Here is a 25,952-nt window from a genome sequence, read left to right as displayed (position 1 = left end):
TAGTCTTCTTAGACTTATTTTCCTTCACATACTTTATAATACAGTGACACTGTCTTTATTGTTCTCCATATATGACACTCCATTTCCCTGTCTCTACCCATTGGCACTGGCTGCCTCCCTTCACTCCTGCCCCTTATCTTCCCTGACTTCCTTCAAGACTCAGTTCAAAGCCCACCTTCTGCAGGAGCCCTTTCCTGATCTCTTCAGGTGTTACTGCCTTCCTTCTGATATCATGTACCATCTTTCTGTCTCTCTCCATACATATATAATGCATATTAAAAATAATACATTATTTTCATGATTGTCTCTTTCATTAGACTGAGCTCCTGGAGGGCAGCGACTGTGTTTTTGCCTTTCTGTGTTCATAGAGCTTAGTACAGTTCCTGACACATAGTAAACTCCTAATAAGTGCTTAAGTGACCTTCCCATCTTTTTGGTGGGTGGATCCCACACAGTCTTACCTGCTGACTGCATCCTGGGCCTCTTTATTGGGTGGGGGCACAAGAAAGCAGACAGAGGGCAGGACGGCTTCACTGCCACTGCTGTGTACCACCTTCCATTTGGATGGCTGGGCATGACTCACCAGCTGACAGGTATCCCCTTTGTGGACGGTCATCTGTAAGGTACAGGCCAGAGGCCGAAAGAGAGGCAGAACAGGATGCTAACCTGTCAGAGCTCAGCCTAAATGATCCCCTTACTGTTTTTCCCCCTGCCCCCAGAACTCTGCCCCTCCCACTTCCCAAAGTCAGTTTTTTCCCAATTTTTCAGTCACCACTAGAGGCCCTCCCTTTCTCCACACAACCTGCCCTAAGGCCCAGCTCACCTCCATCTGCTTGTAGTCACACACAGCTTGCAGAGGTAGCCGGCCCCGAATGGGGTAGGATGGATTACGGGGCTTTAATTGTACTATGGCCTTGGCACGCTTGGCCAGGCCCAAAAGATGCCCCTTGTACTCAGATAGCTGTTCCTTTTCATCCTGGATAGGAAGAAGGGATAGAGAATGAGAAAGGAGAGGACAGCTCTGAGGAAAGCACCAGCACTTATGGAACATGAGACCAGATCTTTAAAATCTGTCCACCTTAGTGATGACCAGCTGATAATAAGCACAGCTCACTCCACTAGCCCTGGGGAAGGTGAAGGGAATCTATGGAGTAGAGCTTGATGTTACTGTAACCTTCCTGAGATTCCCCAGTCCCAGCTCATCCCCATTCTAAGGGGAGAGGTCTATATAGACTACAGATCAAGAAGTCTTCAAAAGAAGGATTCAGGCTGAATCAGCACTATAGGAGCAGGATGGGGGTAAGGGTTCAGAGGGTCTTCCTGTAGGCATAGCTCCCTCAGGAATGTAAACTCCTTGCAAAAAGGGCCCAAGTCACTCTGCATTTGGGTTCCCCAGCCCCCAGCACAATTAACAAAAGTCAATGGATTGGCTAGTTGACTGATTAGAGAGACAATGACCCTCTTCTTATTTTCACGGTAAACTACCTACTGCCAGTACAAAGTGAGTTGGTTCTTTTAAAATCGCTACCCAAGATCCTGAAAATGACTCCCTGAGGAATAGGCCCCAGGAACCACCTAAGTGAGGATGCGAGTGCCCTTGGAACCCTGAGCTGAGAGTGTCGCCTCTGTTCCCCAGATGGGCCCACGGCTTTGAGGGGCATCCCTCAAAGGGGAAGCAGAAAAGGGGTGGAAAGTCTATAAGGGGGCCCAGGTCTTTGAAAGAGAAAGTCTTTCTCTTAGAGGGAGGTGACAAAATCAAATATAAGGTAGAGAGGCAATGTTGCTTAGACCTGAGATTCCAGTTATTACCGTGTTTCCCCGATAATAAGACCTATCCCTAAAATAAGCCCTCCCCTTACTGTGTAAGATTCCTCTAAAATAAGCCCTCCCCCGAAAATAAGCCCTATTGAGATTGCTACTGTAGTGAAGGTGATCCCCTGCGCTACTCGCTACTTTACAGTGCCCTCTGTATGCACCGTCTTCCCCCCTGGGTGAAACACACGCCGCGCTCTGAGCTGCATCCAATCAGAGCTGCAGCAGTGAGCGCGTCATCCTGTTCTTCCCCAGTGATTTGCTTGCTGGCACCATTGAGAGCAGTGCCGCGGAGGAGAGCTGAGGCAGGACAACATAAGTCCTCCCCTGAAAATAAGCCCTCTGGTGTTTTTCTTTCCAAAAAAATTAATAAGACAGTGTCTTATTATCGGGGAAACACGGTACTAACTATCTATGTGACCACAGCAAGTTACTTAACTTTTGGGGGCCTCACCTTCCTCCTCTGTAAAATGAAGGCACTGTGAAAAATGAGGAATATGAGGAGAAGCTTGGGAAGACTTGTACAAACTGATGCAGAGTGAAGTAAGCAGAACCAAGAGAAAATTTCCATAACTACCAAGATGTCAATGGTAATATAAGGGAAAGTAATGCTGAAAGACTTCAGAGCTGTGACCTAGGTTGGAACTGGCTGTGACTTCAGAGGAATGACAATAAAGGAAGTGTCCTGACTCTTGGAAGAGAGGTGATGGGCTACAGAAGCAGAAGGAAGTGCACACATGCAGAAAAAGTCAACGAATCATTTTGTTTTACTTAAATTATTTGCTACAAGGGAGAATGGGGGGGAGGGCCCTCAGGGGAATCAGAGAAAAAAACATCAATAAAGTAACAAAAAATAAAATAAAAATGTATTTATTTAAAGAAAAATAAAATAAAATGAGGACGTACTTATTCAGTTGTTTCAGCCATGTCAGACTCTTTGTGATCCCATTTGAGGTTATCTTGGCAAAGATACCAGAGTGATTTGTCATTTCCTTCTCCAGTTAATTTTACAGAAAGGAAACTGAGGCAAACAGGGATAAGTGGCTTGCCTAAGGTCACACAGCTAGTAAGTATCTGAGGCCCAGATTTGAACTCAAGGTCTTCCTGATTCCAGGTCTGGCTCCCTTTCCACTGTGTCACCTACCTAACCTAGACAACCTCAAAGGTCCCTTCCGGCTTTAAATCGTATGATTTCAATGATGGTACTTGCCATCTAGATAAGGGTTTAAAATGATCAGTGAAAAAAATGAGCTCTACCTAAGGCAAGGGTTTAACTTCAATGTCTAAATGATAAATTATACTTTAGACAACTGGACAGGTGTAATAGTAATGTAATTTAAAGATTCCCCTGTATTGGCTTGGTTTAATTAAAGGAAAACAGATCAGACAGGTAGAACTCACAGGGATCAGAGGCAGAGAGATCACCTAGGTGACAATGAAGGAACTGAAAAGGGATTTAAAATTAGTGGAGAATTCCTGCCTATCTGTAAACTGCTAGAGAAGTGCCCTGTCCACCCAGGGGTCAGGGAGGAGCTTGGGACAGTGTTCCAAGAAGGGCTAAGCCTCCAACCAGGCTGTATAATGGAGCCAGCCAGAACTGACTTCAGGCTGTAAGCCAGATGAGCTCAGTCTAGCATCTAAGTCTGGAGAATGCTGAGGGAATGGAAAAAAGAAGCAGGACTGGCCATCTCAGAAGCTTTGGTCAACATAAGTTGCATAAGGTAGAATGAGGTCTCAGACCAGTAAATTCATTTCTATGCTTTTACATTTTATTTTTTCCTTATTTTTTTCAAATAAAAAGTCTTTTTGAAATTTCTCCAAATTGTCTTAGCTAATCCAATGGAGGAATATATTTGTCTATATCTTAGCCAGTTGAGTGAGTGATAGGGATCTGCTGGGGATAGGTGTCTCAGGAGTGGTTATGGGAATGGCCCCAGGTGGAGTAGTTAAAAAGAGACAGATTCAGAGGTGAAAACAAAAGGCAGAAAAACTGAAGATGAGTATTAATTGATGATCCCTTCCTCCTTGGGAAGAGGAGAAGCTGTTCTATGGATAACTGGGTAAAGTGTCCCTCAAGTATCCCCATGGACCCCTGCTCTCTCCCTTCCTGGTCTCCCTCACTCTGTCCCAACCCAACTGGTGCTTCAAGTTTTCAGTGGTGGTCCAGTTGCTGCTGCTACTGTACTCAACCTCTGGGGCATTCTGATTCCCTTTCTACCTTAACCAATGGGTGGGAAAATCTTTCCCCCTGAATTTCAGATGAGATAAAGAACCATTCCTGGACAGGCCTATAGCCCACTGCTGAGCTGAGGCCAGCAAAGAAAGCTAAGGAAAACAAACTTTGGGGAGAAGAGAAGGAAGGAAAAAGGGAGAGGATGGCTGCTTAGGGCGGATAGGATGATGACAACTGGATGGAAGGAAGGAAATGCTGCTCAGCCTTTGTTCTGCTTCTGCTTCCTCTGTCAAGGAGAATGATCTTTGGACCGAAAAGGCTGGAATGAAAATGGCTAATAAGAAGCTGATACTTAAGATGAGGAGGTAGATGGTAAGAGATTTCCTATCTGATTCGGATGACTTCAGGTCACCAGGCCCAGATGAACTACATTCCAAGGTCCTGAAAGACCTGGCAGATGTGATTATGATCCACTGTTAGCAAACTCTGAAAGACTGTAGAGAAGGTGAGAGACACCACAGGACTGGAAAAGGACAAATGTAACTGAGTTTCAAAAACAGGAAAAGGAGCAACTCTGTAAATTCTAGGTCGATGAACCTATCTTTGATTTCTGGGAAAATTCTAAGACACTTGAGATGATTAGTGAACATCTATGTAAGATCAAGAAGATCAAGCCATGCAAAATTAAGCCAAACAGGGCTGGATTGCTATTTGTGCGGCTAGAGGGAACGAACACCACACTGATTCGATAACAAGAGAAGAGACTGGAATATCAAAGTACCTTAAATCAATAACAACAATACTGACAGCATCTATATAGGGGTTTAAGGTTTGCAAGGCACTTAAAAATGTTATCTCATTTTATCCTTACAACAACTCTGTGAGGTCAGTGCTATTATTATCTGCATTTTACAGATGAGAACACGGATGCTAAGAAAGATTAAATCCAGGGTCACGTAGCTAAGTAATATCTGAGATAAGATTTGATCTCAGGGTTTCCTGACTCCAAGTTCAGAGCTTACTCCAGAAGAGATAGATGGATAGATAGATAGATAGATAGACAGATACTGATAGATAAAAAAAGGCTAAACTCTCCGCAACTAAAAAAGGAAGAATGGTCCCTGAATAGATAATAAAACATGCCTCCCTTCCTCCTCTCTGCAGAGGCATTGGGGTAGAGGGGGGAAGACTACAAATAATAGTTATAATTTCTATAAGGCTTTGAGGTTTGCAAAGAGCTTTCAGTAAGTAATCTCATCTTACTATTAAGGAAAGATGTTTTACATATTGTCAGATACAGCCACTGTTCTGGACATCTTCTTTGAATCGTTTGCTTTTTTGTTCCAACTGAGGGTTCAGGGTGGAGAGGGATAGAGGGGGAGCTATTTCCAGAATGAAATATGACATAAAAATAAAAGGCAATGATGACCCTTATTCAAAATAAAAACAGGTCCTGCCAGACCAACCTCACTTCCTTTTCTGATAGTGTTATTAGATTAGTCAATTGGCTGAATATAGTAAACACAATTTACCTCACTTTTAGCAAAGCATTTGATAAAGTCTCTCATGTTTTTCTTATGGAAAAGATGGTGCCAGACACTGAACTCCATGACAGCACAGTTATGTAGATAAGAACTGATCAAATGGTTAGAGGTAAGGGTATCCATTAAGTATCACTTAGAGGAAGGTCTCCAGTGGAGGGCCCCAGGAATTTCAGCTTTTTCCTCTACTCTTTAACAACTGCATCAAAGTCTTAGATAAAAGCACAGATGGCATGATCATCAAGTGTGTAGATAACACCAGACTGGCAGGGATGACCAACAGACTCAGTGAGAAGGTAAGGATTTTAAAGTACCCAACAGACAAGAATATCAGTGACTAATAACAGAGGAATGAATTTGTAAAAGACTTGCACTTTGGTTCAAAAAAATTAGCTTCACGAGTATAAGAAGAGGAAGGTAGGACTAGGAAGCAGTTTATCTGAAAAAAATATAGGGATTTCAATATACTGCAAGCTTCACAGGAGTCAAAAACGGGGGAGGCAGCCAACAATGCTGTTTTAGGCTATGCTTTTCCTAGACCCACCTCCCTTAGGGTCCCCAGTGGAGAAGAGCTGCTCCCGGCAGGTAGGCTCACCTGGGCATCTTGCAGCAGGTCTTCTAGGCGAGTGACAGTGATGGAGCGGTCACAGGTATACTTCCTTCGCATCGTCTCCTGAAGCTTCTGCAGCTGCTCCTCAGCTTCCCGTACATCAGAGAAAAACTACAGCCAAAAAGAGGTCTCAGGCCCAATGGACCCATGCTCAGGCAAGGGTTTTTTTTCCTGATTTTTTCATCCCTAGCACCTAGGATAATGCCATCCTTGCACAGAATAGTTATCTGGGCAGTGGATTTGGAGTCACGATGAGCTGGGTTCAAATCTTGACTCAAATCTATGGCTCTCAAAGCCTACCTATGTGACTCTGGCCTATTTCTTCTTCTGTGAAATGGAGGAAGTGACTTCTAAGGTCTCAACCAACTCTAAATATGATTATCATGAGCCATCACCAAGCCCAACCTGCCAGGGCTACATATAGCTATGGCCCCTTTAGGGCAAAGAGAGGAAATGTGGTCAAGTGGACAGATTGTTGGACTTGTGAGAAAGGAAAACTTGGATTCAAATCCTATCTCTGACACTTACTAGCAAAATGAGCCTCAGTTTCCTCATCTGTAGAAGAAGGGGACTGGACTAGATGACTTCTGATGTGTCCCTCCAGCTCTCAATCTACTACCCCTTAAAGGAGGAAGACTCTGAGATCTCCCAGCTGCAGGCAGCTAGCCCTGCCCTCAGAGGGATAACAGGAGCCTGGTTTAGGGGCAGAAGGGGGATTGACAGGTACCTGGAAATAGGCTGTATTTTCCTTCAGATGTGCCTCAAGGCAGCAGCACAACTGTAACATCCAACTCCACTGGGTCTGTAGGGCGGCCTGGAATGCCTACGATGGCAGGCCAAGGTTACAAGGTGCAAGATGGCGTCCCCTTGCAATCCTTCCCCCTCCTCCACATACTGCTGGGCCCCTTGGGTGGGCAGGGCAGAAGGGGAGGTGGGGCAGGCCAAGGCAGGTAAGGACACTGTCCGCCTCCCTGGAGCTCAGCAGGTGCCTCACCTTCCCCCCTCCACCTGCTTCATTTTTGTCTCTGCATTCCCACTGTCTGGCACAGTGCCAGGCACATAGCACATGTTCAGTAAATGCCTGTTGATGAATCGATATGCCTCTTCTGCTTGGTGCAGAGGCATTTACCTGCTGCCGCCAAGGTTTCCTGCCCTTTGACCCTCCTCCCTCCTCTCGCCAGTTCTGCCTGCACCCTCCCTTTGTCCCCACTGCCTCCCTGCCTACCTCCACAGTGGGCTTCCCAGGGTGATCTTCCCGAAGGAGGCGCTCTGCTGTACTCTGAATCTCCTTGACTTTCTTTTCCTTCAGCTCTAGCTCCCGCATCAAGCCCTGGAGGGTCGGAGCAGGTGGCTTCAGAAAGCTACTCCAATGGGGAAACTGAGCCAGCCTGCCTCCCCCTCCCCACCCTCCCTCAGCTGGCTCGGAGATGCCCCATCAGCCTTGGCCCCCAGAAGCCACAGCCCAGGGACAGGCGGGGGGGGGGGGCAGGCGGAGAACTGCAAGGATCCTGGGGAGTCAGTCCTACACCCTACCGAATAGCTGTCCTTCTTGGCTGCCATGTTACTGTTGCGTTCACTCCAGTCATAGTTGACTTCTTCTTCTTCCTTTTCATTCAGCCACATCAGTTCTTTGGTGGCTGCTGCCACAAAGCCATGCAGGCTCTCCAGAGCCCGCAGTCGGGCCTTAGAGGTGTTCTAGAGACCCAAGCAGGAAGGGTAGAGAGCAAAGGTCAGAGAGAAGTCTTTCTTTAGCCCAACCACTGTCCCCACCATGGCCCCACTTTTCTCACCAGCAGCTTGGCATACTGTAGGTCCAATTTACCCAGACAGTCCCTGTAGGCCCCTCTGGTAGCTGGAGAGAGCTGGCTCTGTGGGGAGGGAAGAGAGAATGAAGCTTCCAACACCCCTGACAGCCTGGAAAACAGGCCGAAGGTGGGGGACCAGAGTAGTAGTACAATGTGTATGGCTTCAGCTCACCTCATCTGCTCGTGCTCGCTCAATCTTGGCCCGGAATTCCTCAATGGACTGGTGCAGGCCCCGATGGCTGCCCAGCTGTGACTCCACACTGGGAAGGTCTACGCCCCACTCTGCCCCATCCAGCCGCCGTTGGTTCTCCTCCACCCAGGCCAGCAGGTCTTGCAGGTAGCGTAGTGTGACATCCTCCAGCTCAGGCCGTCTCTGGGAGGTCACTGGGCTCACCTGAGTCACAGGCACGCCAGCCTTGAGCCGCAAGTTATACTCAGTGCGGATGGCCACGAGCCGTTCATGCAGGCGGTATACCCTAGGAGAGAGATGAGAAGGCCATCAGCTTTGGCCTGAGGACCTACGGGCAGAGGGAGAACTGCAAGAATCCTGGGTGGCATCCAGAGGAAGCTAGTAGGAAGGGTAGAAGGAAGAGGGAAAGTTGCTTTCTCTTACAATAGCCAAATCCCCAGTAGCTGTACTCTCTAGTAGAAAGTGAGCTCCTTGAGGGCAGGCACTGTATTGTTTCTGTATCCCCAGGGACTGGCACATAGGAGCTACTTTAGAAATGTCTGCTGAAACTAATGAAATTATGCTTGCATGAAGATTCATCTAATGATCTGGGACCAACTCCAAAGCAAGGCCTGAAGCCCTCTGGGAGAAGGAAGGAAAGGCTTCTCAGTTCTGCAGCTTGATCTAGCCCGCAGCTCCCCACACGCAGACATTTGGCATAGCCAGGTGGTGCAGTGGATAGAGCCTTGGACTTGGGGTCAGGAAGACCTGAATTCACATGTGACCTCAGACGAAGCCGTGTGACCCTGTACAAGTACTCTGCCCAACTCAGTTCGCCCACCTACAAAATGGGGCTCATGATAGCACCTCCCTCCCAGGTTTGTTGGAGGGTCACATGAGATAATATTTGTTAAAGAACTTAGCACACAGTGCACGGCACTTAGTTGGCATTTAATAAATGCTCGTTAAAACTAACAAAAGACAAGGTCAGAGAAGGCAGCTGGCATGAGGGATTTGGTTTTTTAGTAAATGGCAGATCTTGTCTATCGATGAAGCCAGTCACAAGGAAGAAGAGAAAGCAGCAGGATCCGTGGTTAGACAGGGAAGGCAGAAAGGCTGTGATCAAGGGAGACAGGAGGGAGGTGATCCAGCCAAGACAGCAGAGCTGCATGGAACTGTTCTTGGCACTCTACCAAGACGCGTTCTCATCTGTTACAGCTGCTCAGCAGCAGGCCTGGGAGGCAGGTAAGCAGGCAGGGACTGGGCCTCTACAGAGAGACCAGGGGCCCTGTCTTCTCTGAAGCCCCTGTGTCCTCCGGCACCATGCCCAAGACAGAGGACCTGGGCTCAAACCCTGCTCCTGATACCAACTACTTGTGTGACCTTGGGCAATGTCACTTAACCTCAGCACCCTCAGCTATCGCTAAACGGCCTCCAAAGTCCTTTCTGTCTAAATCTATGATTCTATGATCCTTTCCCTCTGTGGGCCTCAGTTTCCTCATCTGTAAAAAGTGGAGGTTGGACTAGAAGGTCTCTGAGGTCTCTTCCAGGTCTACATGATTAAGACTACTCAGCACACAGTGGGCGCTTTAAAAATGTTTGTTGAATGAATGAATGAATGATGAGAGAGTACTAGTGGCAGGCCCAGCCCAGAACGTGGTCCTCCCTGAAGTCTCTCAACAGCACTTTGCACTTCAGCTCTAGGTGGATGGTAGCAGCACAGACCATAGGCCCCAAGTTAAAGCCAAGGAAACTGAGGCCCAGAGGGTCTCTGTGTCTTTCACCAGGGCACAAAGTCAGTGAGAGAGGCAGAACCAGGTCTATAGACTGGGCCTCCTGATCTTTAGGCCAGCACCTCTTCCAGTATGGCAGCTGCCTCCGGTCCACAGAGCTTTGCCTGGTGGGGCCCCAGATGCCCCCCTCTGTCTGTTACCTTCGGTACATCTGCTCGCCCTGTGGGTGCCGCCCATCTTTGAGGGTCTGCACATCATTGAAGAGGAGTCGGATCATGCCATCGGCTTTGTCCAGGTCCCTCTCCACTTCCCCAGCATGCTGAGGGGCTTTGCCTGAGGTCAGCAGCCGGATATCCTACAAAGGCACAAGTGCGGGTCAGCGGGCCCCTAAGAGCATGTGTGAATACACAGCTGTTCAGCCACACCCCCCTCCCGGGTCACAGCTCCCCCCAAACCTCCACACATCACTTAGGTATGTGAGCCCTTAAACTAGGTCTTCACCACTGCGTTTCCCCAGCCTAGGGCAGGGTTCAGCACCCAACAGGCCTCAGATGTTTGTTAAGAGAAATCCATTGAGCTTCACACTTGTGGTGGCTCTGGCTTTTCAGCCAGGCAGGCTCCACCCATGAGCCAAACCAGCCTCAGGCTTGGATGAGAAATGAAATCCCGGGTCCAGCCCCACCCAAACTCTCACCAGGCACCTCCCTCCCCCATGGCCCTGCTCCTCCCCCAGTGCCTGCTGCCCCACCCTTCCGCACCAGGCCTCACCAATTGCAGCAGGGCATCAGCCTGATTCAGCTGCTCTTCACACAGGCCCGATTCCATCTGGAGTTTGCTCACAATTCTCTGGAGACACTCCTGCCTGCAAGACACACCCACCCCAAACCGGATAGATTCACTTCAGAGGCTGGGGACAGCAGACCAGGGGACCTCTGGCTCTCTCTGGCCATCCTGGAGTCCACCAGCAGAAAGCACAAGATGGCCCAGGGCTAGGGCCAAGCCCTCCAACCTTCCCTGAAGTGGTTTTCTGTCTCCTTTCAAGGCTCCACTGCCCAAACTCTGAGTAGAGCACAAGATTTTTAGTGGCAAACCGTTTCCTCTCTCGGGTGATGAGTCACCAGCGTGTGGTTCCTATTAGCCCCACCAAGGGCACCTCCCTCCAGCCTCCTGCTCCCCACCTCCCTGGCCTTCCTGGGGACCCCCTCCTCCTGCCCCATGGAAAATGCATGGTGTCAGATCTCCCTTCCACCATACTGTCCACACCCACCTCTCAAACTCTGTTCTCAGCTGCTTCTCCCGCTCCAGGATGGCCACATGCAGCTTCCCCCATTCTTTCTCTACATCCAGAGGGTGAAAGCCTGGTGGTACCTTCAGCTGCCCAGCCTGCACAGCCCCCTGCATGAGTACAGGAATAGGAAACAGGTTTAGGAGTGCCCAGAACTTACCAGCTGGAGAGTGACCTGCCTGTCCAGCAAGGTGGGGCCCCCACAGGGTATGTTCTAGGAAGGTGGCAGGAAGGTGGGGCAAGGAAAAGGGTGGATATATGTGTGCTCAGGGCCACAGGCTCTGAACTACCTGTGTGCTAATAAATAACTTGGAAGAGGATAGCCTGTGTTCACACTCCTTGGCCCATTCCAGCTAGTCTGAGGCTTGCCTTCCTCAAGGACTATGTCTTTTGGCTCAAACTCAAGTCCAAAGAGATAATATATGAAAAGCACTAGATACATGTGAATGACAATTATGAGTTGTAATGGTTATAATAATAATAATTAAAGAGTGATCACACATCAAGGACAGTCAGCATTAAACCTTCTTTGGCCCCAAGGCTGCCTTGTATCTTCCTATATTTAAAATAATAATAAAATTTTAAAAAGCTGCAGCTCACACTTACATAATGCTTTAAGGTTTATAGAACGCTTTACCCTGAAATCCCAGATCCATTACTAGGTTGGCTGCAGATCAATGAACCAGTGAGCCACAGCAACTCCAAGAATATCTTTGAAGTAACAAAAGTCTTACAATTTCCAACAGTGAACTAAACCATCTGATTAATTTTCCTGTAGGTGCTTATGTATCCCTCCCTTCCCTTCCCCCCCAGGAGAATGTAAGTTCCTTGAGGACAGGAAAGTTTTCTTTCTTTATATCTGTCTCTAGTAGTTTAACAGTGGATGTTTAATAAAAGTCTGTTAATTGAGTTTAACTATCAAAATGACATATCTTTAAATTCTGCCTCAGAGTTCTCCACAACAATCTTAGAAGGAACATTGTGCTAAATATTATTGTTCCCATTTGAGAGGTAGCCTAGCTAAGTGGTTAGAGCACTAAGCTTGAAAACAGAAAAATCAGCGTTCAAATCCTGCCTCTGATACATTAGCCATGTGACTCCTGACAAATCTTAAACATATAGATAGGACTATAAGGTTTGCAAAATGCTTTATGTGATTTATCTCATTTAATCCTCACAATAACTTGAGGGCTGGGGTCTATTTTCCCATTTCACAGATGAGGAAACTGAGAGGTTAAATGACTTGCCTAGGGTCAACACTAGTAAGCATTTGAGGTGGGATTTGAAGGCACATTGTTATCTTCCTGATAACAAATACGGTGCTCTACCCACTGTACCAAGCTGCCCCTCAGGGTGGTTAATTTCTGTTGGGGATATGGAAGAGGGCAGGGAAGGAGACACACTCCATGGGTGCCTCCAGCTGGTCTAGGGTTTCCACTCCTCCAATACTGTGTCCTCTGGCTCAAAGGACATAATGTGTCAGAGCCCGGTTATACAGGCAGGGAGATGCAGGAACCCTTCCCCAGAGGCCCCAAAGTTATCTCCTTCCTTTCTGTGTTTGTTAGCTCATATTTATAAAGTTCTTTTCCTTGACATCGGACTCATCACTAGACTCCCCCAGGCCTTTGTAAGTCACAGGCAGGAGTTTCCACCCATAGGAGTTTCCTTCATTGACACCATAGATCCTTGAGTGTTCCAGCCGAGCAGACGCTTAAATAGGGTTACTCAGTGAGGGAAGGAGCCCAGATTCCATCCCAGGTCCCTTGAGTACAACTCCAGGATTTTTTTGACTAGGTCAAGTTGCTTCTAAAGAAGACCCTGAGTTCAAGCTTACGTTTACAGGACCCCTCCCATCCCAATTCTGAGCTGCTGGCTTCCATATCAGGAGTCCAGAGGTATAAACATGGGGCCTACCCCCAAACCCTGGTCCCCCAGGATAGTCACTGGGTAGCCCTCAATGTGCATGGTCCTTCACTCCTTTGGAAGATGGTAGTGAAAGATCAGGCTAAGCTTAAGCTATTAAGGATCCAGCCTAGGGAAGGGACTGCCAACACAGAAGGAAAAGAAGATTGAAAATTGGCCAGAGGAGGGAAGCAAACAGAGGAGCAGCTGGGCTCCTTGCGTCCCTCTGAGAAAAGGCAGCCTCTCACCTCCAGTGACTGGTAAATGCTCTTGGATCGATTCTTGTCGGCCTCCTTGGCGGGAAGCTCGGTCTCCTTAAACTTGAGGAACTGACACCAGAGGATCTGTGAAGAGATGGTGACATGAGGAGGCGAGCCACCTGAGAAAGGACCTGGGGTCTCAAAGTAAGGGCTAGCCTTTAACGCTCCAAGGAAGAGGTTGCCCTAAGGGTTCTCCAAGGTTCCTTCCCAGCTCTACACCTCTAATCCTGCAGCCAATTAAGCTGACACTGAGCCCTTCCAATGGGGAAGACCTATATGCTGTCACTAGAGAGCCTTGGTCAGGGCTGGGCTGGGCCTGGGCCCAGGACAGGGTCTTAGAAGAGCACCTGGGAGGATGACACTGCTGGGAGAAGAGCCTCCCAGTGACCAACACGCTCAGGGGACGTGGATTCCCTCTCTATCGGCCCCACTTCCCAAGGCAGCCCACTCCACCTGAGATCGCTTCTTCCTTACACAAAGACTAACTCTGCTCTCAAATCTGCCCGCTGGGGTTGGGCCAAGCAAGTCTAATCTCTCTTCCATGTGACAGCCCTTCAAACACATGAGGACGGCTGTCATGTTCTTTCTAAATCTCCTCTTCTCCAGTCTACACTTCCCCTCAATAATCTGTACGTGGCATGATCTCATGGCCCTTCACCATCCTGGCTGCCAGGGAGGGAAGGAGGAGGAGCTGGGAATGGTTTTAAGTGTTTGTCCAATTGACCTGAGGGGCCAGATATTCAACAGAAACCCACACATCAGAGCCCAATGTGGGAACCTTGAGGGAGACTATAAGCAGTAGCACCAGATTCACCCTACACCAGCACCCACCAAGAGGACTCTCTCTAGGAGGCACTTCCTACATGCCAGTCACTGTGCTAAAAACTTTAAAACTATTATCTCATTTGATCGTCACAACAACTCTGTGGCAGGTGCTGCCAACACCACCATTTTACAGATGAGGAAACTAAAGTAAACAGAGGTGAAGTGACTTCCCCAGGGTCACACTGTCTGAGTCCAGATTTGAATTCAGATCTTCCCACTCCAGGCCCAGCAGCCTGTCCACTGTGTCCCTCTGGTGGGGCCAAGCAAAGGCAGGGAAGAGGAAAGCACCATGGCAGCACCTAACACTAACCCCTCTCTACTCTGCAAAAGCCCATTCCTTTTTCTCCCTGGACCTATGCTTCCTCCCTCCATGTTCCCATTTGCTTTTCCTATTTCAGTGTTTCCTTGGTCTCTGTGCTAGCCCAGTGCAGCCTGGCCCAGAGAGGAGGCAGAAGCAGCAGCAAGCCTAGGCCTGTCCGAGAGTCGGACTCCTCCGCAGAGCCTGAGGGGCAGTCCCAGGGAGGGACAGCCCCAGGGAAGGGCCCCAGGGTGCAGGGAACGCTGCCTACCTCTGTCTCCTCGTAGCTCGTGGCAAACTTGCGCTCCTCAAAGGCAATGATATGCTGACGGATCCACTGTAGCAGCAACATGACGAGCTCCCGGTACTCCTGCCAGCGCAGCTGCAGCTCCTGGCCCAGGAGGCAGGTCTTACAGACAGAAAGGCCTGGCCCAGGTGTCCACAGGGAGGAGGGCAACCCCCCAGAACCCTCCCCTCACACGGGCCGGCTCCCTCCCCAGCCTCAGCACTTACATTGGCCTTCACCCCGTCCTGCACATCAGGTACCCGGGGCATGGCATCATACAGGGACGACACGTAGGTGATGATGGACTTTTCATCTGGCTGGGGGACGTCCACATCTGTCGTGGAAGAGAAGAGGTCAGGAACTTAAAGGGCTGCAGGCCCACTTCTGGGCAGAAGGGGGAACAAGCAGACCTGAGCCAGCCCAGTGTAAAGGGGCACATACCCTCAGGGTCCAGCAGCCGGGTGACCCCCAGCTCTCGCTCGGCCACATTGAATGCCTGGTCCAAGTTCTCCAGGTTGCTCTGCTGGTAGACTTTGTTCATGTCGATGAGCATGGGCCTGTAGGAAGAAAGGAAGGATGGGACTGGGCCCAGAGGCCACAACTCACAGGGAGCCTCAGTCCCCTCACTGGGGTTAGGTGGTCTGGGACCCCATAGGGAGTTGCCACTCTAACCCCCTAACCAAGAAAATGAGGGAGAGAAGAGGGGAAGGTGAGGGGCAGGGAAGAATGGAAGAAGTGGGAGACAGGGAAGAAACCAGAGAAGAGGGGGAGGGGAGGAGGTGGGAGAAAAGGAAGACAAAAAGAAAGGAAGGAAATAATAGCACAGAAGGGAGGATGGGAAGGGATAAAGGGCAGAAGAAAAGGAGCTGAGAAGGGGCCCCTGCAGGGGGCTCGGGAAGGCAGGAGGAGGGACAAGCCCAGGGTGCCTACAGCTCCCGGCAGCGCAGAGTCGAGTGCACGGAGTATAGTTGACCACTCAGGTAACTCTCTCCCCCATCCTGGAGGCCATTGAGTGGCAGGTCCTGAGCTCCAGACCGGAGACCATCCTCACACAACATCAGCACCCGTTCTTCCCTGCCACCAGCAGGCCGGGGCCCCTTCCTCCAGGGCCCTTTCTTCTGCTTCCCCTTCACTCGGGCACTCATGTCCCCTATCTGCCTACAGGTGTCTCCCCGTCCCCTGCCCCTCTCCCAGGACAGCAGCTCTGGTCCCAGTGCCTGAACAGTCCCAAGGCACCACTTGACTAGACGACTAGCTCCACTCTGGGCGCTGGGAGGGGGAGAGCTGGTTAGCTCCTCCTGCTTAGCTCAAGTTTAAGGCAGGGGCTGGGAGGAGGCAGAGAGAAGCCTGCCCAAACCCTGCACAGACTCGCTCCTTTCCCTGGTTCCTTCCTCCCATCCAGGAGAAGCCATACAGCACTCATAGCCTGGAGCAGCCCGCTCCCACCCTACTCCACCCCACCCCACCCATTCCACCACCACCAACCAGCCTGGCAGCAGGCAGGATCTGTCCCTCCCCTCAGGGGTTCCCCCACTGCAGGGCCGGGCCTGGCCCAGCCTGCCCAGTCAGGGACAGGCAGCATGAGATGCCACAACATGCCTACAATTTTGTCGACTTTGCAATAAAGGAGTCTCAGGTAGCCCACCCAGCCATGCACACCACATGGGGAGCATAAGAGCAGCAGTCACATGGCTCCACCACTTCCCTATAGTGTGGCCTGTCTGTTCTAGCAAGGGAGGGAGGCCTGTCATCCCAGGAGCCTGAGCCGGAAAACTGGGGAGACCAGGACAGATGACCCCCTTCCTTACTCACCAGGTTCTTATAATAATAGCTAGCATTTATACAGCTCTTTAAGGTCTGCAAAGAAACTCACATGTGTTATCTCATTTAATCCTTTACCCCCCATTTTACAGAAGAGGAAACTGGGGCAAAAAAAGGTTGATTTATCCAGAGTCACACAACTATTAAGCATCTCTGGTAGGATCTGAACTCATGTCTTACTGATTCCAAGTCCAACACTCAATCCTCTGTATACAGGAAGACAATAGATAGGCTATAAGAGAAACGGATAGATTGGGGTATGGGGTCAGCCACTCCCCTGATCCCTCTCCTGGTCAGGCTTTAAGGGGAGAATCAACCCCATGGGTACCTCTGATGGCCTTGGTAAGTCCAAACCTTATTTATGGGGCAGAGCCAAGGCTGGAAATTCAGAGCCTTCCAAAGTGGGGGGCCATGGGCTGAGACTCTCTAGGGAAAGGCAATTAGTAGGGCGGGCCAGGCATGGGTAGCCACCAGCTAGATGTCCTAACACGCTCCCTCCAAAGGGAATGCAGAGCCTGGGGCTAAGGCTGGGGCCAGAAGCCAACATGTATGACAGGGCAGAAGAGAGAGAACAGGAAAGAGAAGGAAGGAGGGACCCACAGGAAGGGGCAAAGAGTGTGGTGCAGTAGAAAGAGCACTGGTTTTAGAGTGGAAGTTCTGGGTTCAGAATGTGCCTCTGTCACTTAAGCACCTGGGTGACCTTAGACAGTATCCTCCATAAGATGAGGAGGGAGGGGTTGGACTGGAGGGACATTAAGGTCCAAGCTCCACCTCTATGATCCTGAAGAAAGGGGAGACTCAAGAACTAGTCTGCTATAGGTCCCCACAGGGCCAGGGTCTCCCCACAGTTTGACCAGGAGCAGCCTCTGGGCCAAAAGTCAGTACCTGTGCCCCTAAGGGTAATAGTACAATGATAACAGCAATGGCCATGGCAGGAGCTTAGCACAGGGCTTGGCCCATAGGAAGCACTGAATGAATGTTTATTGATCAAGAGTCCAGGAAAAAACTGACTTGCTCCCTCCCACCTCATCACCCCTGGAAAACGATGACCTACTGCTTGCAGACTTGTCACAAAACTGAAGAAATAGGTTTTAGAGCTTTATCTGAGGCTGAGAGATTAAGTAGCTTGGTCATACCACTCCTAAAGATCGCAGGCAGGAATCAAACCCAGATCTTCTGGACTCTTAGAGCACCAGGTCCAGAGTCAGGAAGACCTGAGTTCAAATGTGACCTTGGATACCTACTAGTTGTGTGACCCTAGGCAGGTCACTTAACCCGTGTTTGCCTCATTTTCCTCATCTGTCCAATGGGGATCTAAATAACCCCTACCTCCCAGGGTTGTTGTAAGGGTCAACTGAGGTAACAACTGTAAAACGCTGAGAACAGTGTCTGATGCTGACATGTAGTAAGTGCTATTAAATGTTAACTATTATTATTACTGCAAGCTGCTCCAATGCCCCTGACCTGGCATTCAAGGCCCTCCGAATTCTAGCCTCAATCAATTTCTCCAGCCTGATGTGTCTCCTGCTCCAGTCACGCTGAGTAATTCACCCCATGGCCCCTTAGTGTCTATCATCCAGGGACCATTGAGTGTGTCCTGTCTGTCCCTCTAGACTGTGAGTCCTTCAGGACCAAGGGCTGGGTCTCACACCTCCAAGTAGTCTTCCATGCAGCTCCAGCACCTGGCACATGGTCCTCCCCTACTGAGCACCTCAGAAGACCCAAGAGGTGGGTGAGACTGTCCAGGGTCTGCCCTGCTCTTACTTGTGTCGGTGAATGATGGCATTGAAGAGGCGTCCATCCCGCCAGCTAACAGTGAAGTTGTCACAGCGCAGGCCCTGGTAGCCTTCCACCATCCGCTGAGACCACAACAGCAGCTTCTCCTTGGCAGTCATATCCTCAGACTGGCCACTCACCTGGATGTCCGAGATCTGAAAGGAGGGATGTGAGGCCCAGGTAAGAAGCTGCTGGGCCCAGTCCAAAGGTTGTCCCCAGTGGGAAGCAGATGAGGAGTGAGCATAGCTCAGCCCAGAAGAGAGAAGAAGCCAGACCTTCCCCTAACCCAAGCAATTTAGGGCTCAGGAGCAGAAAGTCACCTGACCCAAATTCCTCATGTTGGACTTAGCACAGTCCTTTTTCTCAGCACAAACTTTAGCAGCCCTGGACATCCTATCTATCCCTGCCCTTCCCTCCCTTCCCCAAGGGTCAGCTATTGAAACTCACGCCTTAAAAGTGAATCGGGAAGCCCTGAGCAGAGCCACACTATAGTAAGACCTCTAAGTCACAAGCCACTCCCTTTTCCTTCCCAAACTGGGCACGAAGAGACAAGTGGGCTGGGCACTTGACCAGAAAGCCCAGGTTGGCACTGCCTATTCATGAATGACTCTAAGCCCACAAAGAAGAGAGGTGGCAAAGTGCATCATCTTGGGGTCAGACAGTACTTCCAAGCTTCCTGAGGCAGAGGGAGGGGCCAGAAGAGGGCAGTTGCTTTAGGGGATACAGATTTCTCCCTGGGTGGATGCCAAGAGCACCCTGTGGGGCTTCCCTCTCTCCCTGATCCCTGTCCAGGTAGCTCTGTCTATCTGTATCTGTCTCTTACTCGAAAGTCTGCCTGCTCATCTCTCCATCTGACCTCCCTTTTGGAACGTCTGTCTATCCATGTGTGCACACACATGTCTGGGAATCCATCTCTAGTGTCTATGCCATAATGGCCACCATAGTGTAGCTATTCCTCCTGGGTGCCCGGCGGCCCCATTCTTCTGTCTGTCTGTCTCTCGTTGACTCAGGCCACCGTGCCAACCAGACTCCACCCGTACAGGAATCAGATGTGTTTCCTGTGCTTTTGGTAGTGGTTGGCACCGGATAGCAATGAGTCAGCCCAACCTCTGAGCCTTCACTTCTCCAAAGCATTTCCCCTCCGGGGGTGGCAGCTGTTTTCCCTCTCTGAGCACATTCCTGGATAGATAGGCCCTGCCATTCATAGGAAAGGCCAGAGGGTAATGCCCAAGAACATGGATGTTGAGGGAGGCGGGCTCCCACCCCAAGCCCTGAAGCCCAGAGACACAGGGTACTCTGAAGGCCCTGAAAAGAGTCACACTCAAGACAGAGAGACCTCCACAAAGCTTAGCTCTTCCTGGCTCCACTCCCCACTGGGATGGGCTAGTCTCCAAATTCCAGGGCAGAATCATGTGCTGTTCCCATTCCCTGCAGCCTAGCAGACTTATGCCTAGATAGACAGAAGGCTCCCTGAGAGCAGGGACCATAGTACTTCTGTCTCTGTTTGTCCCCAGATCCTAGTTCAGTGCCTGGCACCAGGTGGGAGCTTAAAAAACACTTGTGTTGCCTGCCAGCCCATGGAGGAGGGCACCTCCTACACAGTCTAGCACTTCCCAGTTGTTCCATGTGGGTATACTACCTCTCCAACTAGAATGCAAGCCCCTGGAGGGCAGGAGCAGGGTCATCCTTCACGTTCCCCACAGCATAAAGCACATAGTTCATCCTCAAGAACTGCTTAACAGGAAGCCTCCTTCACTCTCTCAGAGGCATCATCCCCTGCAATAGTCCTTCTACTACACATCAGAAAGCCCTTAGGGCTGTGTATATTTCTAGGCATCACCTGACAACGTCTTTCACTTTCTTACAGTCCTCTAGACCTTTCTTCCTGGTATCTAGCTGCTAATGTCCCCATTGCCTTCAATCCCAGAGAGAGCCTCCTTTCATAGACTAGAACCCTGGAGCTGGAAAGGACCTCAGAGGCCATCTAGCACAACCCCCTTATTTCACAGATGAGGAAACTGAGGCCAAGGGAGGCTAAATGATTTGCCCAAGGTTAAACAGCTAGAGATGGGGTCTGAATTCACATGGTCTGACTCCAAAGGCAGGGTTCTTTTCCACTATACCACTGCTTGCCTCCCCAAGACAGGTTTTGTGAGGCTAGCTACCCCAGCAGGTTTTCTAGCTCCTGTTAGTATGACAGGAGTCCAAGGCCTTCCCCCCCTCCCCCAGGATACCACACCCTCCTGCTCCCTCAGCTGCCTGGGCAGCTACATCCTCGAACATCAGCAGGGGGTCTAGAAGCAGGGTTCACAGAAGGTAGCCTCCTGACCTGGAAGTGCAAGATGATGGTCCATATCAAACCCAGGGTGAGCTTGGGGTTGCCATCAGCAATATCATCATTCCTGATGTTCACCAGTTTCACCTGCAACCAAATTTCCAGATGTGTCACTTACAACCCCAGATGCAGCTCTGGACCCTGACCAAAGCCAAGTACTCATAGAAGCTGAGCACTTTGTGGCTTCTTAGGACAGAAGGACCCGGTGGTCAGGATCAGGCCCTGAATGTGCAGGGAATAGAGGCTAGGAATTGAATCCCAGGGATACTTGGAGAGAAAAAGCCTTTTAGACAGAGTTGGACCCCAGGGATGGGTCAGGATCAGACTTCAGAGTGTGGTTTCATCTATAACTACATTTCCAGATGTAACACCCCTCAGGAATCCTACAATCCCAGGGCTAGGCATGAGGCTCCAATAAACATCCTAACCAGGGAAGGACAAGTATTAAGAGGAACCAAGGCTCTGGAGATGTTCAGAACAGAGGGGCTCTGGGTCCAGCCCCCAAAATACTCAGGGCAGATAGTGTGTCTCACCTGTCGATGTCTGAGGTAGTCCAGGGCAATTTGGACATTCTGCAGCTTATGGAAGCGCATTCTCCCTTTCTCCCGTGGCTAAGAGGGAGGAAAGAAGGAAAGCAAGCTAGATCAAAATTTCTCTTGTAGGGGGAAGGGACCAGGACCACTTTGGCCCTAAGATCTCTTGCAGTTTCTTTTCTTTTTTCCTACACTCTCTCTCTCTCTCTCTCTCTCTTCCAAGTTTCTCTACTCCCATCCCCTGGAGATGCTCAGAACAGGGCAGCTCACACATTCCTCCCCCCATTCCAACCTCTTAGCCTCTACATGCAGCCTGGCCTGGCTGAGTCCACAGCTCATCTGAATTAGAGGGAGGGTCTGCCCTCTGGTCACTCCTCACAGAAGCTGCCCTGCTCTGAACAAGGCTCAGAGTCCTCCAGGCTAGAGCCAAGGGCTGCTTATACTCAAATGCAACCAGCTGAACTCAGATGCCACTGTGTCCCCACTGCCCACAGAGCTAAAGCAGCTAACTCAGGACCCCGGGTCACCTAGGCCCTTAGCTCTCTGCAGGCATCTGCCCTGCCCTGCCTTCATTCTTCATCAAGTGGGTTAAGTTGGGGGGTAGGGAAAGAGAGGGAAAGGGTGGAGGTTCTGGGGAAGGAGAAGGAACATAGAGGGAAGTCACCTCATAACACAAGACAGGGGAACAGGAAGGCCCCAGCTACCATGGAGCCACCTTTACTCCTTTAGAGGATAGGACAGGAGGCCAGGCTCTGCCTAGTCAAGGGAAAGGCACAGAGTTTCCCCGGGAAATCCTGCTGCTTATGTTGGTCTTAGGCTGAGGGAAGGAAGGGATTTGCAAGGAAACAATAGCAAGGAAACCCTAGTCTGGCTGAGGAGCCCCTCCTCCAATCCCCCAATGACAACTGGACTTTGCTTCCTCCTCAGCAATAAGGGCCAGAGCAGGACTCCATGATCCAAGGTCCCAGAGCCCTTCTCTCCCACCACAGGCTCTAATGACTAAGGTCTCCAACAAATACCTACAAGCCTAAACTCAACTCCCATTATGGAAATACAGCCCCTTCTGGAATGGGGTTCTGTAGGTGCTGTTGGGTAGAGGCCTAGAGGCCAGCCTGGGCCTTACCTACCCACTAAATCCAGGAGAGTTAAGAGCCCACAGCTTCTGGTGGAAGCCTGATCTCTGACCCTTTCCTAGGATTCTCACCATTACCATGAGAGCCCCATCCCCTCAAACAGACTAAATAAGAGTTCCCTCTCCATCCCCACCCCTACCCCTCGCTTCTTCAGGGGAACAGGGATGGATGGCCACACTGCAAGTACTCAGTAAGGACACTGAACAGCTTTGTTCCCCTTCCTCCCATCCTAGCCCCTCCTCATCTCCCTCCAGACCCCTATCCACAGTAATGTATTCAATCCCAGAAGCCTGGACACTCAGAAGGTATTCTTGCCTCTACCTGAGCAAGAGTCCCCTTTACTGCCTCCCTGCCAAAGTCTTTTAGCCCCTGCTTGAAGACCCCTGGTGATGGGCAGCTCACCACCTCTTAAGGCAATCTATTCCATTTTTGGACAGCTCTAATTATTAGTAAGATCTTCTCATATCAAAGTGAAATTGGTAACTCTACCCATTGTGTCTAGTCCTGCGCCCTCTGGAACCTAAGGCATATGAAACCCACAAGGACCCAGTCTCCCTGTATGCATGTCATCCAGCTGCATGCACAAACAACCAACCCATCAAGGCCACACTCCCATGCCCGCTGTTAGTTAGCAGAGGTAGTAGCAGAGCTATGATTGGCTGCTTGGGGCATGATGTCATTTACAGACAATCTTCTTCAGCTGCTCTCCCGAAAAGATCCCGAACACATCCCCCTGGGGGGTCAGGGCTGACATCATGGCCACAGCAGCCAATGGCAGAGCCACATGTCCCAGGAAATGTCACACTCGGGCCGCCCCGCCGAGGGCAAACAGGACAGAATCACTCACCAGGCGCAAGTTCCTGATTACGTCACGTTCCCTCGGCTGCCCGGCCGGAGCAGGGCGGGCAGTAGGCAAAGGGTAAAGGGCAGAGGTCAGGGGTCAGAGTCCAAAGCCGCAGAGAAGTCAAAGCAGAGTGTACAATGAGGTTAATATGTTAGGGCCTGGCTAGGTCAGCCCAGGTAGCAGGGCCAGGGTTCCCAGCCCTAAGGGGAAGGAGAGGGGAAGGGAAAGAAGAGCAGGCAAGTAACTTAGAGGACCCATGAGGACAATGCACAGGTCAAGGGAGGGCTACAGGAGACCATAACATGTCAAGGGACCAGGCCAAAGGTTGTTGGACAGTAGGTCCTGGCATGGCAGGACAAAGGTCTGGGGCCAACAAAGGACAGACAAGCAAGTGGGATAGACCCCAGCTCTGGTGGGGGGAGACCCTTAAGGTTACAACTGTACTGAGGGCCCAGAAGCAGGGCAGACCAGAACAGTGTTAGTCCTGAAGGCAAGCAGGACATGTATACCTGGCTGGGGCTATATCCCTGGGTAGGAGGGAGGGAAGCAAGATCCCAGGATTTTTCTGGGATAGCCAGGGTCAGAGGGGAACCCTGGCTCCCAGCTACTGCCAGAAGAAGAAACATCTCCCCAGAACAGGGAAGGAAGAACACAGTAGGACAAGGGAAAGCTGGCTGGGAAGCTCAGGAGTGCGGGTTAGGGAGGATGAGCTGGGCCAGAGGGAAGGGTCCCAAAAGTAAAAGCAGTCACCCAGGGAAAAGCAAGCGAGCAAAGCAGGTGGTTCCCCAAGGCCCTGGGGTCACATACCAGGCTATCCCCTGAGAGCACCTCCAGGAGGGAGATGAGGTTGTGGCCATCTCGGAGGTCTTCATATAGGTCACTGATGTGTCGCTGCGCCTATGGGAAGAGGTCTGACAGTCAGCCAGGTGTGCTATGTGTGACTGGCGGCAGAGGGGTGGCAAGCCAAGGACAGAAGGAGGAGGGCTCTGAGGACCAAGGCCATTGAACCATAAGACCCTTCCTTCCCCTCCCCAGGGCAGGCTGGGCTGCAGATAGTGGGGTGACACAGCACTCATCATTTGGGGAGGATGAGTGGTCCTGCCAAAGAGGGGAAGAGAGGGAAGTATAAGGTAGGATGCCAACTCCCCCTCTCCCCACTCCCAAGGCAGCAAGTCAACTACCTACCTCTGCTCTCCAGTGCTACAAGGAACCAACCAGGAGGGAAGGAAGGAGAGAGACAGTGGACAGGAACAGAAAGAAAGAAAGGGAAGGGACAGGAACAATGGAAGGAAGACAGAAAAGAGAGTAATATTTCAGAGAGATGAAGGAAAATGAACAGACTTGCAAGATGCAGAGAATGGCCATGAATGGCCTAGAAGATGCCTGGCAAGGTCAGTAGAGTAGCCCAGGGTTGAGCCAGCCAGGCTCCCTCTCATCCCCACCCCTCTCTGCTCTTCTTCCTCCCCAGCTCAGCCAAGGGGCACCCGGAACCCTAGACTACCCCTGCCCGCTCCATACCTTGATGAGGTGCTTGTTGACCCACTTGGTGAAGGTTTTCTTCTGCACCCGGTCCCGCTCATCTGGTCAGAGAGAAAGGTCAAGGTTAGTCTGAGGCTGGGGGGGACAAAACTGGTGATCAGTCTAGGCAGAGAGATAGCCTTGACAGTATGAGTCACTCACACTCTGAGTGAAGGAATCACAGGAAGTGGGTAATCCGGGGAAGAGGCATGAGGACAGGGAAACCCCAAGGGGATACCTGAGCAGAGGGAGCTGTTTCCTTCTATTCCATTGCCCACTGGGGCCAAGAATGACGACTAACAGTAGCAGTTCCCATCTTACTTTCATCCTTTATAGCTAGAAGACACTTTCATATACACTTGATCCTTATAGTAACCCTGAGAGGGAGCTAAAGCTTCACTATTCCCATTTTACAGATGAGGAAATTGAGGCTCAACAAGGTAAAGTGATTTGTCCAAATTTGTACAGCTATTAAATAGTGATGGATCCTTTGCTAGGACCAAGGCCAATGGCAGTGTCTCAATAATGTAGCAATACTCTAGCTTCTAAAGAATCTATCCAAGGGCCCTAATCCCATAAGCCATAACCAGCAGAAACCCCTAGGCACAAGAATTCCCAGAAATGTCTCTTTGTGAAGGACCCTCTTCTACTCCCTCCATCTCCTGGAAAGCTAGGTTGCAGCATAGGCCTACCCATCCCCATCCCCATCCGCATTTAAAGAACCAGACCCAGTGGCTCAGGAGGAGGGGAAGGTTTGGGCCCAGAATCAGACCCAGCTCTAAGAAGGCTAGGGATGGAGTAGACAGAGAGGAAAAAAATGAGGATTGAATTGTAGAGTTCTCCCAGGCTTCCCAAATCCAAGCAGGTCAGGCAGGTGATCTCCCAGGAAATGTAACTGGGAGAAGGCGGCAGGGGAGCCAAGGAGAGCCAGGCGCCTCCTGCTCAATTCCCCCATTGTCTCTTCTCCCCAAGATGGGAAGGCTCCCACCCGTCCAGCCCTGAGCTGGCAGCCGCACCCCAGAGCCCACGAAGCAAGTCCTGGCCCGTCCCCCACCCCCACAACAAGCCAGGCTTTGGATGGCCCCTCCCAGCTAGGCTTCCCCTCAATGTCATGCCTGGTGCCCAGCCTTGGGCCCTTCCCTGCTCTGAGTATGGCCTAGGCCTAGGAAGAAGCCTTCTGCCCAGGTTGGAGCATCTAGGCTGACTAGGCCAGCACCTTTGGCCTCTCTGGGCTTCAGCTCCTCTGCCCCCTCCACAAAAGAGCAAAGGGAATCAGTGTTACACACACACACA

At 50.6% G+C, this 25,952-nt stretch overlaps 1 protein-coding gene across 12 annotated transcripts in view; it reads right to left on the bottom strand.

Annotated features, from left to right (window-relative positions):
• PLEC (plectin) overlaps positions 1 to 25,952 on the bottom strand; it is a 115,235-nt gene that overhangs the window by 22,198 nt on the left and 67,085 nt on the right. For 11 of the 12 annotated variants that reach the window (XM_069097060.1, XM_069097071.1, XM_069097061.1 and 8 more), the window contains 20 exons: positions 24,660 to 24,721; positions 23,949 to 24,038; positions 21,165 to 21,242; positions 20,626 to 20,718; positions 18,285 to 18,451; positions 15,141 to 15,256; positions 14,927 to 15,033; positions 14,685 to 14,804; positions 13,279 to 13,374; positions 11,111 to 11,238; positions 10,612 to 10,705; positions 10,044 to 10,198; positions 8,114 to 8,417; positions 7,927 to 8,004; positions 7,670 to 7,831; positions 7,362 to 7,466; positions 6,864 to 6,959; positions 6,122 to 6,247; positions 824 to 976; positions 462 to 616 (listed from right to left, as the gene is read on the bottom strand). In XM_069097060.1, the coding sequence (XP_068953161.1) occupies positions 462 to 616; positions 824 to 976; positions 6,122 to 6,247; positions 6,864 to 6,959; positions 7,362 to 7,466; positions 7,670 to 7,831; positions 7,927 to 8,004; positions 8,114 to 8,417; positions 10,044 to 10,198; positions 10,612 to 10,705; positions 11,111 to 11,238; positions 13,279 to 13,374; positions 14,685 to 14,804; positions 14,927 to 15,033; positions 15,141 to 15,256; positions 18,285 to 18,451; positions 20,626 to 20,718; positions 21,165 to 21,242; positions 23,949 to 24,038; positions 24,660 to 24,721 (2,485 nt within the window). Of the gene's footprint in view, positions 1 to 461; positions 617 to 823; positions 977 to 6,121; positions 6,248 to 6,863; positions 6,960 to 7,361; positions 7,467 to 7,669; positions 7,832 to 7,926; positions 8,005 to 8,113; positions 8,418 to 10,043; positions 10,199 to 10,611; positions 10,706 to 11,110; positions 11,239 to 13,278; positions 13,375 to 14,684; positions 14,805 to 14,926; positions 15,034 to 15,140; positions 15,257 to 15,629; positions 16,057 to 18,284; positions 18,452 to 20,625; positions 20,719 to 21,164; positions 21,243 to 23,948; positions 24,039 to 24,659; positions 24,722 to 25,952 lie in introns of those variants that run through there. The other variant, XM_069097070.1, reaches the window with a different exon arrangement.

This window comes from Petaurus breviceps, unplaced genomic scaffold (assembly GCF_028583685.1).
Source record: "Petaurus breviceps papuanus isolate PSGF00001 unplaced genomic scaffold, PetGlider_PUasm1.0 350, whole genome shotgun sequence".
Taxonomy (NCBI): domain Eukaryota; kingdom Metazoa; phylum Chordata; class Mammalia; order Diprotodontia; family Petauridae; genus Petaurus; species Petaurus breviceps.
Note: the sequence above shows the minus strand (reverse complement) of the source record. Positions and strands in the feature narration are given on the sequence as shown.